The sequence below is a fragment of the Pelodiscus sinensis genome, chromosome 20 (assembly GCF_052426305.1).
Source record: "Pelodiscus sinensis isolate ZL-2025 chromosome 20, ASM5242630v1, whole genome shotgun sequence".
Taxonomy (NCBI): Eukaryota; Metazoa; Chordata; order Testudines; family Trionychidae; genus Pelodiscus; species Pelodiscus sinensis.
In genome coordinates this window covers 25,229,700-25,246,899 of record NC_143071.1, presented here as the reverse complement: position 1 = coordinate 25,246,899, position 17,200 = coordinate 25,229,700, and the positions used below count along the sequence as shown (strand labels likewise).

General features: G+C 46.1%; 1 protein-coding gene across 3 annotated transcripts in view; it reads right to left on the bottom strand.

The window, feature by feature from the left end:
- TBCD (tubulin folding cofactor D) overlaps positions 1-17,200 on the bottom strand; it is a 265,482-nt gene that overhangs the window by 141,923 nt on the left and 106,359 nt on the right. For all 3 annotated transcript variants that reach the window (XM_075903520.2, XM_075903522.2, XM_075903521.2), the window contains exon 15: positions 3,535-3,691. In XM_075903520.2, coding sequence (XP_075759635.2) covers positions 3,535-3,691 — 157 coding nt within the window. The remainder of the gene's footprint in view (positions 1-3,534; positions 3,692-17,200) is intronic.

Genomic DNA, 17,200 nt, shown 5'->3' with positions numbered 1-17,200 from the left:
TAAATGGTGCACTGATCAGATAAAATCATAATGCAGAAGCTGCATCCCACATATAATTGGAAATATTGTTGAACAATCACTGAACAAAGGCAAAAATGACACAAGTACACGTCACATCCCAAACAAAAGAAAAGCATGATAAAAAAGGAAGACTGTGAAGAACTCAGAAATTTTGTGGTAACTGATTTTAGATTTGATAAGGAAGGAGTTTGTTGGACTCAAGTAAGAGAGATTCTACAGGCAATCAATCAAGCCATGCAGTCCTCAGACTCAAAAATATAACAAAATAAAAATTAAAAAAATAAAGACAACTAGGTTTTTAAAAAAGGCAGCACCCTTGACCAGGATCATCATCTTTTTAGCTAGAGTTGATGTGAAGCAGAAAATATGACATTTACGACAGGATCAGCTGATCTACATATGACCACCTTGGCTTGAACTCAAAATTTTCCCTCTGGGAGTCTAGTATGGGAAAGACCAACTCCTTTGTAGATTTCCTTAGCCTTAAAGAGTACACTCTAGAGATGACTGAACATAAGAACAGCCATACTGGGTCAGACCAAAGGTCCATCTAGTCCAGTCCAAGTCTTTTTAATCTCACTTCATATGGGACTAGTTCCAAACCCCTAATCATTTTTAAGCCCTTTCCTGAACCTTTTCCAACACCAATATATCTTTTTTGAGATGAGGTGACCACATCTGTATGCAGTATTTAAGATGTGGGCATACCATGGTTTTATACAGAGGCAATACAATATTTTCTGTCTTATTCTCTATCCCTTTTTTATTATTCCTAATATTCTATTTGTTTTTTTGACTGCCACTGCACACTGAGTGGATGCTTCCAGAGAACTATTCAATGACTCCAAGATCAGATGGTGCTCTCCGGCTGACCGGGGGGAGAGGGGGGGGGGGAGGCGCACTAGGCACCTGAACGACAGGCGTCATTGCCTAAACTTACAGAATGCACAGTAGCTTAACTTTGACTAACTGCTGTTAATATCTGTTATATAGCAATAGGCCTGCCTGGTGTTGGTACCTTGTCAACGCGGGCCATAGTGCCCAGTGGTGTAACATTGTACTGATCTCTGTTACCAACTGGTAGAGCTTCGCATTTAACAATAAACCTGCTCGATTGATTTCAAACCTTGCCTGCATCTGTCGTTTCCGGGGCCGCTCAGAGATCTCTTGTGTTGACCCAAGTGCACGGGGTCTAACACTCTAGATAAAGGGAGTACCGATCGTTACGCACACAGCCGAAAGTTTATCAACGGAGTAGAGGTCCTGTCAGGAGTACGCCAGGACGACCCTGACCAGACAACACTGACAGTTCAGACCACTGAAGGTACCAAGGTACGAAAACACCGAGGTACGACACTCTAGATCATTTATAAATAAGTTGAATAGGATTGGTCCCAGGACAGACCCTTTGAGGACTCACTAGTTACCTCTCTCCACTCGGAAAACTTACCATTTATTCCTACCTTTTGTTTCCTGTCTTTTAGCCAGTTATCAGTCTATGCATGAGAGGACCTTCCCTCTTATCCCGTGACAACTTACTTTATTTAAGAGCCTTTGGTGAGGGAACTTGTCAAAGGCTTTCTGGAAATCTAAGTATACTATATCCACTGGATCTCCCTTGTCCACATGTTTGTTGACGCCCTCAAAGAACTCTAGCAGATTAGTAAGGCATGATTTTCCTTTACAGAAACCATGTTGACTTTCCCCCAACAAATTACATTCATCCATGTTTCTGACAATTTTATTCTTCACTATAATTTCAACGAATTTGTCCAGTAGTGACGTTAGACTTACCAGTCTGTAACTGCCAGGATCACCTTTATAGCCCTTTTTAAATATTGGTGTCACGTCTTCCAATCATTAAGTACAGAAGCCAATTTAAAGGATAGGTTACAAACCGCAGTTAATAGTTCAGCAGTTTCCTATTTGAGTTGTTTCAGAACTCTTGGGTGAATGCCACATGGTCCCGGTGACTTGTTATTATTAAGTTTATCAATTTGTTCCAAAACCTCTTCTAATGACACTTCCATCTGGTGCAATTCCTCAGATTTGTCACCTAAAAAGAATGGCTCAGCTTTGGGAATCTCCCCAGTATCCTCAGCCGTGAAGACAGAAGCAAAGAATTAATTTAGCTTCTCTGCTATGACTTTATCATCTTTGAGGGCTCCTTTAGTATCTCGATCGTCCAAGGGCCACACTGGTAGTTTAGCCAGTTTCCTGCTTCTGATGTACTGAAACATTTTACTATTATTTTTTGAGGTTTTGGCTAGCTGTTCTTCAAATCCATTTTGGCTTTTCTTACTATATGTTTACACTTAATTTGACAAAGTTTATGCTCTTTTCTATTTTCCTCACTAGGATTTGACTTCCACTTTTTAAAAGATATCTTTATCTGTCACTGCTTCTTTTACCTGGTTGTTAAGCCCTGGTGACACTTATTTGGTTCTCTTACTATGTTTTTTAACTGGGGCATGCATTTAAGTTGAGCCTCTATTACGGTGTCTTTGAAAAGTTTTCATGCAGCTTGCAGAGATTTTACTTTTGTCACTGTACCTTTTAATTTCTGCTTAAGTAACTTCCTCATTTTTTTGTAGTTCCCCTTTCTGAAATTAAATGTCACAGTGCTGGACTGCTGAGGGACTTTTTCCACCACAGGGATGTTAAATTTTATTATATTATGGTCACTATTTCCAAACGGTCCAGTTATATTTACCTCTTGAACCAGATTTTGTACTCTACTTAGGACTAAATCAAGAATAGCCTCTCTCCTTGTGGGTTTCAGAACCAGCTGCTCCAAGAAGCAGTCATTTATGGTATCAAGAAATCTTATCTCTGCATCCCGTGACGTGTACCCAATAAATATGGGGATCGTTGAAATCCCCCACTATTGTTGAGTTCTTCAATTTGATAGCCTCTCTAATCTCCCTTAGCATTTCACAGTCACTGTCCTGATCAGGTGGTCGATAATATAGCTCTACTGCTACATTCTTATTATTGGAACATGGAATTACCATTCATAGAGATTCTATGAAACATTTTGGCTCATTTAAGATTTTTACTTCATTTGATTCTACATTTTCTTTCACATAATGTGCCACTCCCCCACCAGCATGACCTGTTCTGTCCTTCCGATATATTTTGTACCCTGGTACGAGACTCGGTATCAGAGGGGTAGCCATGTTAGTCTGAATCTGCAAAAGCGGCGAGGAGTCAAGTGGCACCTTATAGACTAACTGAAGTGTAGGAGCATAAGCTTTCGTGAGCAAAGACCCACTTCGTCAGGTATGAGACTGTATCCCATTAATTGTCCTCATTCCTCTAAGTTTCCATAATGCCTATTATATACATATCCTCCTTTAAAACTAGGCACTCTAGTTCACCTATTTTATTATTTAGACTTCTAGCATTTGTGTATAAGCCCTTTAATAATTTGCCACTATTTATCAAGCCAAATACACGGAGGAGGACTGGAGCTTAACTTCATTCACAAGTTTCATTCATTTCAATTCTCACCTTGAAATTTGATTAACAAATGGCTTCAGTTCTAGGGGATCATAGGCACGAGCAAAGGCCCAACAAACATAGCATGCTGCATCTCTTACGTTGGAACCAACGCTGCACGCTCCCCGCTTCTCATCATATGTCAATGCTTTTAAAATAACAGGGACAACTGTGGAATAAAGAAATTCATAAGGGTTAGGAATTTAAACATACAGTAAACAAGAATATAAGGCCATTCAATATTAAATAAGTTTTAAATTAAAAGACATCAGGAAAGATACATATTTGCCTGTGTTTACTAGAACAAACTGACTGCTTTTCTCCAAGGACAGAGGCTATGGGGTTTAGGGCTAAATTAAAAAGCAGGATTTTGACTCAACATGTTACAGGCAGTCCCCGGGTTACGTACAAGATAGGGACTGTAGGTTTGTTCTTAAGTTGAATCTGTATGTAAGTCGGAATTGGCGTCCAGATTCAGCCACTGCTGAAACTGACCGCCAGTTCTGACTGACATACAGATTCAACTTAAGAACCCCAAGCGTCCCCAAGTCAGCTGCTGCTGAAACTGATCAGCAGCTGATTCCAGGAAGCCTGGGGCAGAGCAACTCTGCCTGGGGCTTCCTGTAGTCAGCGCTGGTCAGTTTCAGCAGCGGCTGACTTGGGGATGCCTGGGGCAGAGCAGCTGGGGTGCTGCTGGGTTGCTAAAGTAGCACCGCTCCTCAGCGCTACTGGACCAACCCAGCAACACCCCAGCTGCTCTGCCCCAGGCGTCTTGATTCAGCCACTGCTGAAACTGACCAGCAGCGGCTGAATCAGGACCTGCGGCAGAGCAGCTGGGGTGCTGCCGGGTTGGTCCAGTAGTGCCCAGAGCGGCGCTGCAGGACCAATCGGCAACGCCCCAGCTGCTCTGCCCCAGGGTCCACAACAAAAGCCTGGTCTGCTGGGGGGAGAGAGGCACACTAGCTGCCCTCCCCTCCAGCAGACCAGGGACACAGGGAGCAGAGCCGCAGCAGAGCTTTTGCCAGAGCAAAGCCTCAGAAGCGCGGGAACCCGCCGCTGCTGCGGCTTCGGTCCCGGTGCCTGTGGTCTGCTGGGGACCGTCCCCAGCAGACCACAGGCACCGGGAGCAGCTTACGAACGGGGCTTTCTCGCCCCGGAGCTCGCAGGCAGCAATCTGCCACCTCGACCTCCGGGGCGAGAAAGCCCCGTTCGTAAGTGCAGATCCGACATAAGTCGGATCCGCGTAAGTCGGGGACTGCCTGTATTCTGGTTTTTTGGCTAATAACCTTGTTTTTTCCTCAACTCTCTCAGCCGTATTTCATTCATTCAAAAGTACATAGAAGGCAACACGGTAGATTAACAATGGTTTAACAGAGGATAAATGGATTAAATACTACTGAGTCCACATGTGGAATATCTTGCACTGTTCCAAGTATCTCAAAAATGATAAAAAGCTTGATTCTCTGGTCTTTTTACACTGCCAAAAGAAAGTTGATAAAACTTTTTACAGTTTTATTTTATTAATTAAAATAAATCACTTAGATTAGAGGGCGTAACATTGACACACTGGCTGGCTTTGGCTATTAGTTCCTTGAATCTTTAAAGGAAAGTCTAAGTCAGGTGTGGGCAAAAGCCTTTCATCAGGCCAAATCTGGCCTGTTTGGGCTTTTGATCCAGCCTGCGAGGCAATTACAGGCGGGGGGAGGGGGGAGAGAGGGAAGCAGCTCAGCCCCACCCCTACTGCTGAGGCTCCTCAACAGGGCTGGCTCTGGAGGTGCTAATTCCGTGGCCATGCGGTCTGGGGCTAGCCCCAGAGGCTAGAGATGTCGCTGACACAGCACCTCTGGGGTCAGGCCCAGACCACATGCTCACAGTAGGGGTGCCTCCACGGCTGGCCACGGGCCACGGTAGCAGCTCCTCCAGGGCTGGCCCCAGGACACATGCTCGCAGTAGGGGCTCCTCCGAGGCGGGGCCCAGGCCGTAAGCTCGGGGTAGGGGCATTTCTGGGCCTACCCCAGGCTGTCTGGCCATGGTAGCCAGCCCTGGGCCTAGCCTGCGTGCTCGCAATAGCAGCACCTCTGGGGCCGGCCCCGGGCCACCAGGGTGCAATAGCAGCACCTCTGGGGCTGGCCCCGGGCCATGGCACCTCCGGAGTGGCATGGGACTGTGTGGCTGTGGTGCCTCCGGGTCTGGCCCCAAGCTGCGGAGCCACAGCAGCAGCACCTGCGGCGGCAGCCTTGAGGATCACATGGCAGCAGCGGGGGGGGGGGGGGGGGGGGAATCTTTCTCCGGGGCCGCCAGGACAGAATGGCTGCAGCTGTTGCTGCAAGGGATCACAAAGCCAGGTAAGGTCGCTCCTCATGTCCAGACCTCCCCTCCCCACCCTACTCCAATCCCATCACTTCCCTTCCCCACAAGACCCAGCATCCGTAGCTTGCTTTGACACTCTCCCTAGTTCTTGCGCCCTCTCTTGGCCACACACTGCACCCTCCCTTGTTCCTGCTCCCTCCATCTGGCCAGACACCCTACTCCCAGCCTGCTTCTGCACCCCAGCTCCCTCTCAGATCCTGCACCCCCCATCCCTATTCTACTTGCTGGCAGTCCTGTCTCGTACACTTTACCCCTCATTTTTGTCCCTACCCCAGAGCCAAAGGAGGTCCATAAAGTCCACTAATTGCAGAATGCCGGAAAAGTAAATCTGGTCTATGGGAAACCCTGAACTTCAGTTTCCCCCTTCCCTTTCCCTAACCCCGTGAGGTTGGAGCACCAGAGGAGTTAGGTGTCTCAGTTGGGGCCACATCAGTGAGCATTGGGGGGTTCTGGAGGAGTTTTATTCTGCTTCTCACTTCTGTGATCCCCAACTGATCTTTTTGTGGGTCAGTGACCCCAGACCCAAAGAGGATTCCCCACCCTCCCATAAAAAGGAAACATTGAAACCTTTTGTGTGGGACATAGTATTTTACTTTATTTAAAATGAAGTTTGATAACCTAACCTGAGAAAGTTAAAATGCTTAATCTGTTTCATAATTTAAATTAAACTGTTCTTACTAGCTGCAGAAAATAAGGTCACTGTACCCAGCAGCGCAGTTCTCAACCCCACCCCTTCCGCTTGAGGCCACACCCCTTCCGGGTCAGCCTGAAGACACTTCAGAAATTTGCAAAGCAGCCCCTCTTCCTAAATTATTGCCCATCCCGGTCTAAGCGCAATGCGTGTATTTCTTCAGCAAACTACAAACGCCTTAGTATAAAGACAGGTGTGATGAGCAGTGAAAGATTTTCTTACAGAATACAAAATAATGTGTATGCTCCACTTTGACAGAGTTCCATTATAAGTCATGTATCAAACTATTTTACCACCACCTGTGAACTACAGCAGGTATATTTCAGCCTGTGGTGAAAATGGCATGTACAGCAGGTATATTTTATTTTATACATCATTTGACAGTGGGCCCTAAATTATATATAGAATATTCACTTAAAAGCTCAGGGTAAGGTACCTTGTGTCTCTAATTTATAAACTTAAAAAAACCTCAATAGTCTGGTAGCACTTTATATACTAACAAAACATGTAGATGGTAATCATGATACCATCTACATGTTTTGTTAGTCTTTAAAGTACTACCAGACTATTTATTGTTTTTTTAAGTTTATCCTGTACAGACTAACTCTGCTACCCCTGAAGTTTCTCTAATTTATGACAGTCTAGTAAAGTGCAAAGTAATCTTTATGAGATGTGACATTTAATAATTAGTGCTTTAGAGACACATCTGTCTATTAACACTCAATTTCAAGTTGCCGTCCAAATGAATGGTTAGAACTATACATAAAAACTGGCCCTAATTTTAGATGCATCGAAGATGAATTAAAACCTCTCTAAATAACCTCAGCCAGTTTACAAATACAGAGAAGGAAATTAATTGAAAAATTAATTTCTTCAAACTCCGCAAATCGTGAACCATACAACAGTATGCATGACAACTCTATTACCGAGAGAGGTCCATTCAGCAAACTAAAATCAATTTCTCTCTGCTTCTTTTAGCTAAGTCCAGTGTATTTTTCCTAAATTCTCAATTAGTGCAGATCAGTCTTCACTTCAGCCAGGGAAGACAGCATCGTCCGGAGATGATGATGAATGGTTGGCCAGAGACTCAGGGGTCCGTGGTTCCCTATTTGGAGTATAGTTGTCCTCATACTCGTCCTGATTAGTAACTGGTATAGCGCCCTCCGCAGGCACTGATGGAATCGTCGGCGAAGGTGCGCGAAGTGGAGATGCTGAGCGAGTGGTTTGCGGAGATTGTGATCGCGGATATCGCATGCTACAAGGATATCGGCGGTCATCATAGTAACGATCACATCTCCAACCGTGAGTCGGGGAGTGTCTAGGAGAGTAGGCTCTGGACGCATCACATTGATGTGAATATCTCGAACGTCCCGAGGACCTCGGTGATATAGATCTGTCAGAAAAACGAGATGGTGAACGAGAATAGCAGGAATAGTGTCGTTGATCGTGGTAGCGATAGTGATGGTACAACGGTGATCGCTGCGGTGATCTATGGTAGCGGTCCCTAGTGGAGACATAATGAGAAGCACGATGGTTTCCCGAGCAGATTGAAGCTGGTGACCAGGGTCCCGGAGAGAACCGCGCTCTGTCAGGCGTGAGTGAAGGGGTCCGAACGAGCCTTGACTTGTAAGGCACCTCAGTCAGCACCGAACGATCTGTAGGAGAGGACGGTGCCATTTGAATTGGTATAGTCCCAGTCACATGGCTGCCCTGGAGATGAATCAGCGGTGCCGCGGGAGTTAACAGCTGTGCCGGAGGAGGCTGTGGTGCAGAGGGCTGTGCGGTGCCGTTGACCGCCTGCGGTGCCTGAGTCGGCGCTGTTGCCTGTGGCACCGCAGAGAGCAAGGTCTCATCAGCCGGCACTGCAGGCATGGGTGCCGGTAGAAGTGCCAGTGGCTGCGCATGCGCAGTATCAGCCGGTGCCGGGGCCGCTATTGCTGCTTGTAACCCGACCGTTGGAGCCGCTGCTGGTGCCGAGTCTGCCCGCGGTCCTTTAGAAGGAGCCCGCATCAGGTCTTTTGATCCGGCAAAGGTCGGGGCTAAGGCACTGCGGCTCTTGCCCGCCTTCTCTGTCGGGTGCCTCGGCAAAGAGCCAGAGGTACCCGGTCTGTCCCGTATGCTCCTGCGCTGCGGCTCGGTATGTTTGTGGAGCTCCTTTTCAGGTGAACGAGACAAGTGAGCTCCAGAGGCAGTGGGAGACGGCGCGGTCGCCTCGGATTGGAGGGCTTTGTTAAATAGAATGACCCTCAGCCGCATTTCCCTATCGCGCCGAGCGCGAGCTGTCAATTTCATGCAGTGAGGACACTTCATAGGGATGTGCCTGTCCCCTAGGCATTTAATGAAGCGCGAGTGCTCATCTGAGTCGGGCATCACCTCCTGGCATTGAGAACATTTCTTGAAGCAGGCATTTTGTCGTTTCTTCTTCTTCTTTTTTTTTTTTTTTTTTTTTTTTGAGGCTACTACAAAGTATAAACTAGGACGGAAACAAGGATCTTGAGAACTAACTAAGTAATAACTATTAACAACTATCCTAACTATGAACTGCCAAGTGGCAAACAGATTTCTAAGGTGAAACTCCCTTTTCTCTCAGGCCGGAGAGGGAGCGCGTCCTAGATCCGTCTGGGCCGCGGACGGTTGAAGGAAACTGACGAGCCGGCCCGCGCTCAGCTGTAACGGCGCGAGGCAACAGGAACACATGCGCGGGCCGGCAGGGCTACTGCTGTGGAAGTTTTTCCGTTTTGCGGCGCCAGGACAGACCCAGCACCTCGAGTGGAGCACCCTCGGGGACACTGCTCGACGAAGAATCTGGGTTATCATTGATTGTGTCCCATATATGTATCTTTTGACCTTTTAAACCATTTTGTATTTGTAGATAATCTAACCACTATATCCAGATGTACAGACTCTCTTTTTCCTCATCCAGTGTATTATGTAAATTTAACATTAGCTTAAATCAGTTTTTAAAATCAGTTTAATAACTCATGCAAACTCTACCAAAGGTCTACATCCTACAGTTTCAGGAGGGCTTAAAGAGATCTTTTTAATAAAAAAATTACCATGATCCCCTTTGTTATGGGAATTATGCATTAAACATGCCACAAGTGAACATATTAACATTGTAAGTAATTCCTGTACAACATTTCTCTGTGGCAACAGCTGACATGTAAAACTGACAGATCTTCACCCAAGTCATTTATGGAGCTGCCAGATAAGAGATGACTACTGAGCAGGCGCATACTGTCATCCACCTAAGCTGTTTCTTCAGCTGCCAGTACCAACAACATTCAAACAATATAAACAGTGCTAGCAAAGACACACGTTATTCAAAATACAATATTACAACTAACTCTGGGATTTAACTGCCCAACAGAAATGATACTCTCTAGCTACCCACACAAATTCCCACAGCACTTTAGGTATTGTTTAGGGCAGGGCTACTCAACACAGCCCGCAGCCTATTTGTTTGCAGCCCATGGTGCAGTTTGGGTTTACGTGAGGCTCAGCACATGGTCCGCAGCTGGGGTCCTTTGAACATGACCTCCACTGGAAACATGCTCCACAATGGTGAGGCATGTCCCAGGCCTGGTGAGCATTGAAAGATGCAAGTGGATGGGCTGGCTGGAACAGACGGGCACAGGGAGTCAGCGTTTCTAGCCCCCAGGAGGAGGTGCTGGGAGCGCCAGGATCTATTTGCATATATTTATTTGCATGTACATGCAACCACGCTTAAGTTGCAACCCTGAGCATGTGTTGAGAGTATCATTGTGTTCCCCAGCGCTTCCAAAGTTGAGTAGCCCTGTTTTAGGGGTTATATATCATAAGTAGCATCTTCTCCTCCTTCTCATTCTTCCTTCCCCCTGATTCTAACGCCTGCTGAATCTGAGGTCTAATCCCTTCATACATGTGATGTTCCCTCTGTGTTTCTGTGCCTCTATTTTCACCTTCATCTACACAGCAGGGCTGAAGTCAAATTAAGCTATGCAACTTCAGCTACGTCAATTGCATAGTTTAAGTTGAAATAGCTTAATTCAGCTTTTGGCACCATCTACACAGTAGAAAATCGAAGGAAGAACACTCTTCCTTCAACTTCCTTTATTCCTGATGAAATAAGGGTTACCACAAGTCAGTGTAAGAAGTCCTCCGGCTTGACATTATTTTGAAATAAAGGCTTTCAGCATAGACATGCACTATGTTATTTTGGGCCAGTTATTCTGAAATAACACTGCTGTGTAGATGTACTTTTAGTGGCCTAAAGATGCTTCTATAGCACAAAAATACAAAATTTGTTGTTAAAACAAAATATCCTGGCAGGGAAGTTGAAAACATGCTTTAAGAATAATTAAACTATACAGAGTTTTTAAAACCGATGCAGTCATTTAAGCCATGGGACAGTCCAAGGCCTGACCCTTAGTCCAGCAAACTCCCTCCTTCGGGACCACTCAGGTCCCAAAGGTGCTGGACCAGAGTATGTACACTTACCCTGACTTAGTCACTCTACTTCTGTGAGAGGTTCATGTAGTTAGATCAGTACAAACCCTGCATTGCTTACATCAACTGTTGCTGCCAACACAGGGAGCGTAACATGGGCGCATAAAACCAATTCACTTCATGACCTTTGTTTCAACCACTAACTTCTGGTAAATAATAGTGCCACAACAAGATTCAAAATAACTTTTAAAATTACTTTTAGCCTGATAAATAAAAGAGGGTTATAATCATAACACATTCCAGGTCCCATAGGATGACATATATATTAGACAAAAGAAACATGGGGCATATGCAAATGACACAGTGAAGTTGATATTTCCTTTTCCATTTCTGAAATAAACAGCGATACCACCATCTTCAAAAATGCAGTCTAACTCGATATGAAAAATGCTGCATTAACTGATGGAACAATGGACTTAGCTGCTTCTACAAGAACAATGAAACAGCTCCCAGAGGCACTTTTTCAGAATAACTACAAATTTCCTTCAGCAAAGACTGATTGCTCCATTACCAATTACCTATCTGGACATTTATGGCTGTCCTATCCTCCCCCATAAACTGAACAAGACTAGAAAAAGGGAACAAGTGGCTTCTTAAACAACTGTTTAGAAGAGGGGCGGGCACAACACGGCCCATAGGCCAAATACGACCCACCAAGTTGTTTGATCCAGCCCGCAGCCCACCTTGGCAGTGGGGTAGGGATGAGAGACTTTGTGCACTCCCCCATCCCCAGGGCCTGATTGGCTTGGGGGCGGGGTAGCATAAGAAGCCTCCTCCCCACCACCACCAGGGACACCCAGAACATAGATGGAGCCACGAGCTGTTCAAAATGGCTGGCAGCAGGGGAGGGAGGAGATTGTGTGTGCTCCCCTGTCCCCAGGCCAATCATTGCAGTTGGGGGCAAGAGAACGTACAAAGTCTCTTGCTCCCCACCAGGGTCGTGCAGTGCATTAGAGGGGAACTACCAGGCATTTTGAACAGCAGGTGGCTCTGTCTACACACTGCATGCCCCTGGTAGGGAACAAGAGACTTCGTACACTCTCCTGCCCTCAGCTGCAATGACTGACCCGGGGACAGGGGAGCATACGCAAATCTCCTATCTCCACCCTCCCCCCTCTCCCGCCAGGAGTGCGCAGCATGTAGAGGGAGTTGCCAGCTGTTCAACACAGCTGGCAACTCCCTCTTGGCATGACATGACCCTGGCAGGGGGAGGAAGAGAGACGTCATGCATTCCCCTGCCCCCAGAACCCAACTGGGCTGGTGGTGGTGGTGAAGTGCACGCAAAGTCTCTTGCCTGCGAGGGACACATGGCCCTGAGCAGCACAGAGGGAACCCTTGTGGCTGGGGCTGCTGCGGGACGCAGCCTGCCTCAGGAACCCCGCTGGATTGTTGGCTGGGAGCCACCTAAGGTAAATGTGATGAGGAGTCCTATGGCACCTTATAGACTAACAGATTTATTGGCGCATAAGATTTCGTGGGCAAAGACTCACTGCGTCAGATGTATGTAGTGGAAATTCCAGAGGCAGGTATAAATATACAGGCAAATGACTCCCTACCAGAGCCTGCCTCCAGCACCTCTGCCCCTCCCACTTCTTAACTCCCTGCCCCAGGTCATCACCCCCTTCTGTCACCACACAAATCCTCTGCAGACTGCCCAGATCACAATCCCCTCCCAGACCTTCCACCACTGGGGTACATCCCTCCCACACATCAAATTTCACTCCTGCACCTCTACTCCGCCCCAGACCCAACACCCTAACCCTCTGCCCAAGGTCACAGTCCTCTACTTCACTTAAACTCCCCCTCAAAATCCACACCCTCTCCTGCATCCCAATGCCCTACCCTGAGCTCCCTTCTGCACATCCCACCACCATCCCAAACCCCCTACTTAGGGAAGTGCAGCCCTTGACCACTTTCCAAAATCTTGGAGTGGCTCCCAATCAAACATTTTTGCCCTCCCTGATCTATAATAAATAAAAATTAAAAACCTGCCAATTTCAAACTAGACAGCTCATACTGGAGGCAAAAGGGAAGGAAGTCTGAGGAAAAATGTGGGGACAGCTGGGTATCAGGAGCTTGGTACAGCCCTGTGTCATGTGTGTCCGGTGCACTTGCAAATATCTGCAGACAATTTTTGTGGATCAGATGTGGATCCAAATGGTTGTATCTGCTCAAGGTTCTACAGAGAAACTCTCAACCACTCACACTGATTTTTTAATAGTTCTTGGAATATTGGAGAAATTAAATGCCAATATTTTAAGAGAGTCAACAAAATAACCAGGATAACTAGGCTTGTTAGCTTGACATCATCCTGGACCAAATGGATGCCAGTATAATTAAAACCAGACAACATGCTTTTTGATTAGACTCATTTTACATCACTTAGTTTTATGAGTTTAAACCTTTGGTCAATTACTACTATTATCTCATGTTCTGTACTACTATAATGCCTAGAAGCCTTAGTCATGGGCTGGGACCCCATTGTGCTGGGTACTTGTACAAGGACAGAACAAATAAGATGGTCTATGCTGCAAGGATGGCACAACATAGGTACAATCTAAGCCAGGAGTGGGCAATAAGTGGCCCACAGACTGGACTCAATTTTCCAGGGCAAGCCCCTGACAGGCCTCCAGACATTTTATTTACTTGTGTGTCTGCAGGTACGGCTGCTCACAGCATCCGTAGGCCGTGGTTAATAGTTCCTGGCCAATGGGAGGTGTGAGAAGTAGGAGCCCACCCCACAGCACTTTCCACAGCTCCCATTGGCCAGGAACGATGGCCACAGCCAACAGGAGCTACGCGCAGATAAATAAAAGTGTCTGGCAGCCTACAAGAGGATAACTCTGGCAAAACACATGCACATTTATTGCCCACTCCTGGTCTAAGTGTTGGTCTCAGAATACCAGTGACCTCACCACTGTCAAGTATTTTTATAGGTGGCATGGTCAAAGAGTTTTAAGGAGAGATTTAAAGGCGTATGAGGAGGTAGCTTTGGAGATGCTTATGGGGAACTCTGCCTATCTTTAACAATCAGGCTATGTCTACACTGGCAACATCTTGCGCAGGAACATCTTGCACAAGGATTCTTGTGCAAGAAGTCTTGCGCAAGAAAACGTCCACACTGCCATGTGCAAGCTGTGCTTTTGCGCAAGAGTGCCCATGGCAGCGTGGATGCTCTCTTGTGCAAGAAAGCTCTGATGGCCATTTTAGCCATAGGGCTTTCTTGCTCAAGAAATCCCTGCTGAGCGTCCACACTGCCCTCTTGCGCAAGAGCTCCTGCGCAAGAGGGCTTACACCTGTTTAAAAAGAGCATAGCTCTTGCTCAAGAAGCCCTCTCTTACCACGCCGTACTGTAAATTTCCTTGTGCAAGAGCGGGCAAGCAGTGTGGATGCTCTGCGGGTTCTTGCGCAAGAACAGCCATAATTGCGCAAGAAGCCGCGAGTGCAGACATAGCCTCACTGTGGGAGAAAGCACAAAGTTAACAATGGGGCAATGAAAGATGGTATTGTACACTGATCAGAGACAGGGGTTGATTTCTTGATGGTGAATGAGAGATAATAGGTAAGGAGAGGAAGGGACGTAAAAGGCCTTAAAAGAAAAGACAAGTAGTTTATGTTTGATGTGATAAAGGGGAGTCAATGAAATCATGCAGAGAAGGATGAGACAGTCCAAGTGACAGTCTAGGAAAATGATCTTTGCAGCAGCATTCTGAACAGAGATGAGCATTTATCAAGGCCAAAGAGAAAAGGGTGTTACAACGTGATGACAGATGGACAAGAGTTTTAGATTTAGTATGGATAGGAAAGGCAATATATTTTAGATATATTTTCTGAAACGATCAGTAAGATTTAGAGATGGTTTGGACGTGAGGATCTAGATAAAAGTCTAAAGAAGAAGTTGGGCACCAGATTGACAGTGAGTGACAAGATAGTACCATTATCCATACTGATCAAGAAAAGATTTATCATGGAAGGCTTTGGGGAGAAAAGTTTGAGAGCTGTGTTTCAACCATGTTCACCAGCAGACAGCTAGACATCCGGGGGGAGGGGGGGAGAGAAAGAGAGAGGGGGAGCTGAGTTTTTAATTTAGTCAGGAGTCAGGCATGGTGTAAAGAGATAGGTCTATAAGTCATAAGTGCAGAGATGGTAGCTAAACTTGTGTTCACAGATGACACTACCCAGAGATGCAGTTCAGAGAGGAAAGAGCATCAAAGACAGAGCCATACCTCCAAAAGTTGGATGGAGCAATGATCCACAAAAGGATATGCTGAATGAGTGATTAAAGATGTGGGAGGAAAACCAGAAGAGAAAGCCACAGAGGCAAAGGGAACCCAAGTCTTCAAGTAGAACAACATGGTTAACTGTGTTAGAGGCAGCTGACAGATCAAAGATGAGGATTAAGTATGGTTCTAAGATTTGGCTAGGAAGAGACATTCGTGTTTTTACTAGTGCGCAAGGAGCAGAAACCAGACTGGCGAAGATCTAGAATACATCTGGAAGAGAGGAATTCCAGGCAGTCATCACAAAGAGCATGTTAAATTATCTTATGAATTAAAGGGGGAAAAGAGAGGTTGGGCGCTAGTTGAAAAGACAACTGGAGTGAAGGGTGAGTAAGATAAGACATGCTTGTACTGTGAGGGGAAACAGCCAGAGGAGAGTTGAAGGTTAGGGATACGAATAAAGAAGGGGATGAGAGTAGTATGAAGGAGATTAGAAGATTGTGACAAGGTTGTTACACTTGTCTACACTGGTCCATGTGACACTTGAAGATTGACACACTTGTCCATGTGACAAGCGAAGAGATAGGAGGATGAAAACATACAAGAAATGTTTGCAGTTTTGACAAGTAAAGGGAAAAGAAAAAGAACTGTAGGTGGAGACCAAGGGGAAGAACAAGGTCACATTGTATTTTGTCAATTTTCTCTTGGAAGAACTTGGTGAGTACTTGTGCAAATAGAGAAGAGGAGGTTGGGAATGAGTTAAAGAAAGCAAAAAGCTCTCCCTCCCACCCAGGATTTTATATATGGGATTCAATTATTTTGGAAAAGCAAAACAAGGAAGACAAAGAAATGAAGGCAGAACGAATGAATTTATGGTGGAGGAAGTCACTGTGGTCAAAAGATTTCTGCCAAAGATGCTCCACATTGCAAGTGCAGGAATGGAAGAAGGAGGTGTTGAAGGTGTACCAATGCTGAGAGCTGGCCGAGAAAATCTTATGAAGAGAGAAAAGCACGAACAGCCATATCAATGGAAGAAAGAAGAGGCTGCAGGGAATAAAGTGAGAGTAAAATTGATGAGTGCTGACGGACTGAAAGTCACAGAAAGACTGAGTGACAGTAAGGGGGCTGAAAACTTAACACCAGATTTAAAAGTCGGAGAGGGGGAGCTGTGTTAGTCTGAAACTTTAAAAACAACTAGTAGTCCTGGGCACCTGGGTGTCAAGTTCCTGCACAGACTTGGTGTGCCCAAATGAAGGGCTGCTGCTACTGCCATCTGCGGCTTCTGCTGTGACTCCAGGCTGCTGCTTTGCCCCTGCAGCTCCTGCAAGGGCTAGGGGCCTTCCCATCTCCAGCCAGGGCTCAGCCCACCCCAACCCCCACAGCTCCAGCCCCAGCAGCTTTTGCCCAGTTTGAGGTCTCCCTTCCTGCATAGCTCCTGCCTTAGCTCAGGACTCCAGCTCTGGGATTGCTGCACTCCTCTCCCCTCCTGCCCCCGCTCCCCTACAGTTCTTGCTGGGGCTCGGGGCAATCTGAGCGTACATAAGATTCCATGTGAACTCAACCAAGAATAGGATAGGCAGAATATCTGCAGCATCTGACCCTCTGTTTATAATTCTGGTCACCAAAATTCTTGATGACATGCCCCTTGGTATGTGATTGTGTGGAGATTACTCTCACTTATTCACATGCACACATTTTTTTATGAGTTAAATCTTGCCTATTTTTTTTTCTAAGAATAAACAGATTAGGTTCATTCTTTCCCACAGCTTTGCTTGGCATGTGGCGCAGTAAAAGACTCCAGTGCTTTACAATCAGCTTTTGTATTTGATCTGGTGATGTAATTTCAATTTGTTATGTAGTCAACTGTCAAATATTCGCTATTTTCACATTGTTGTGTGTGTGTATGTAT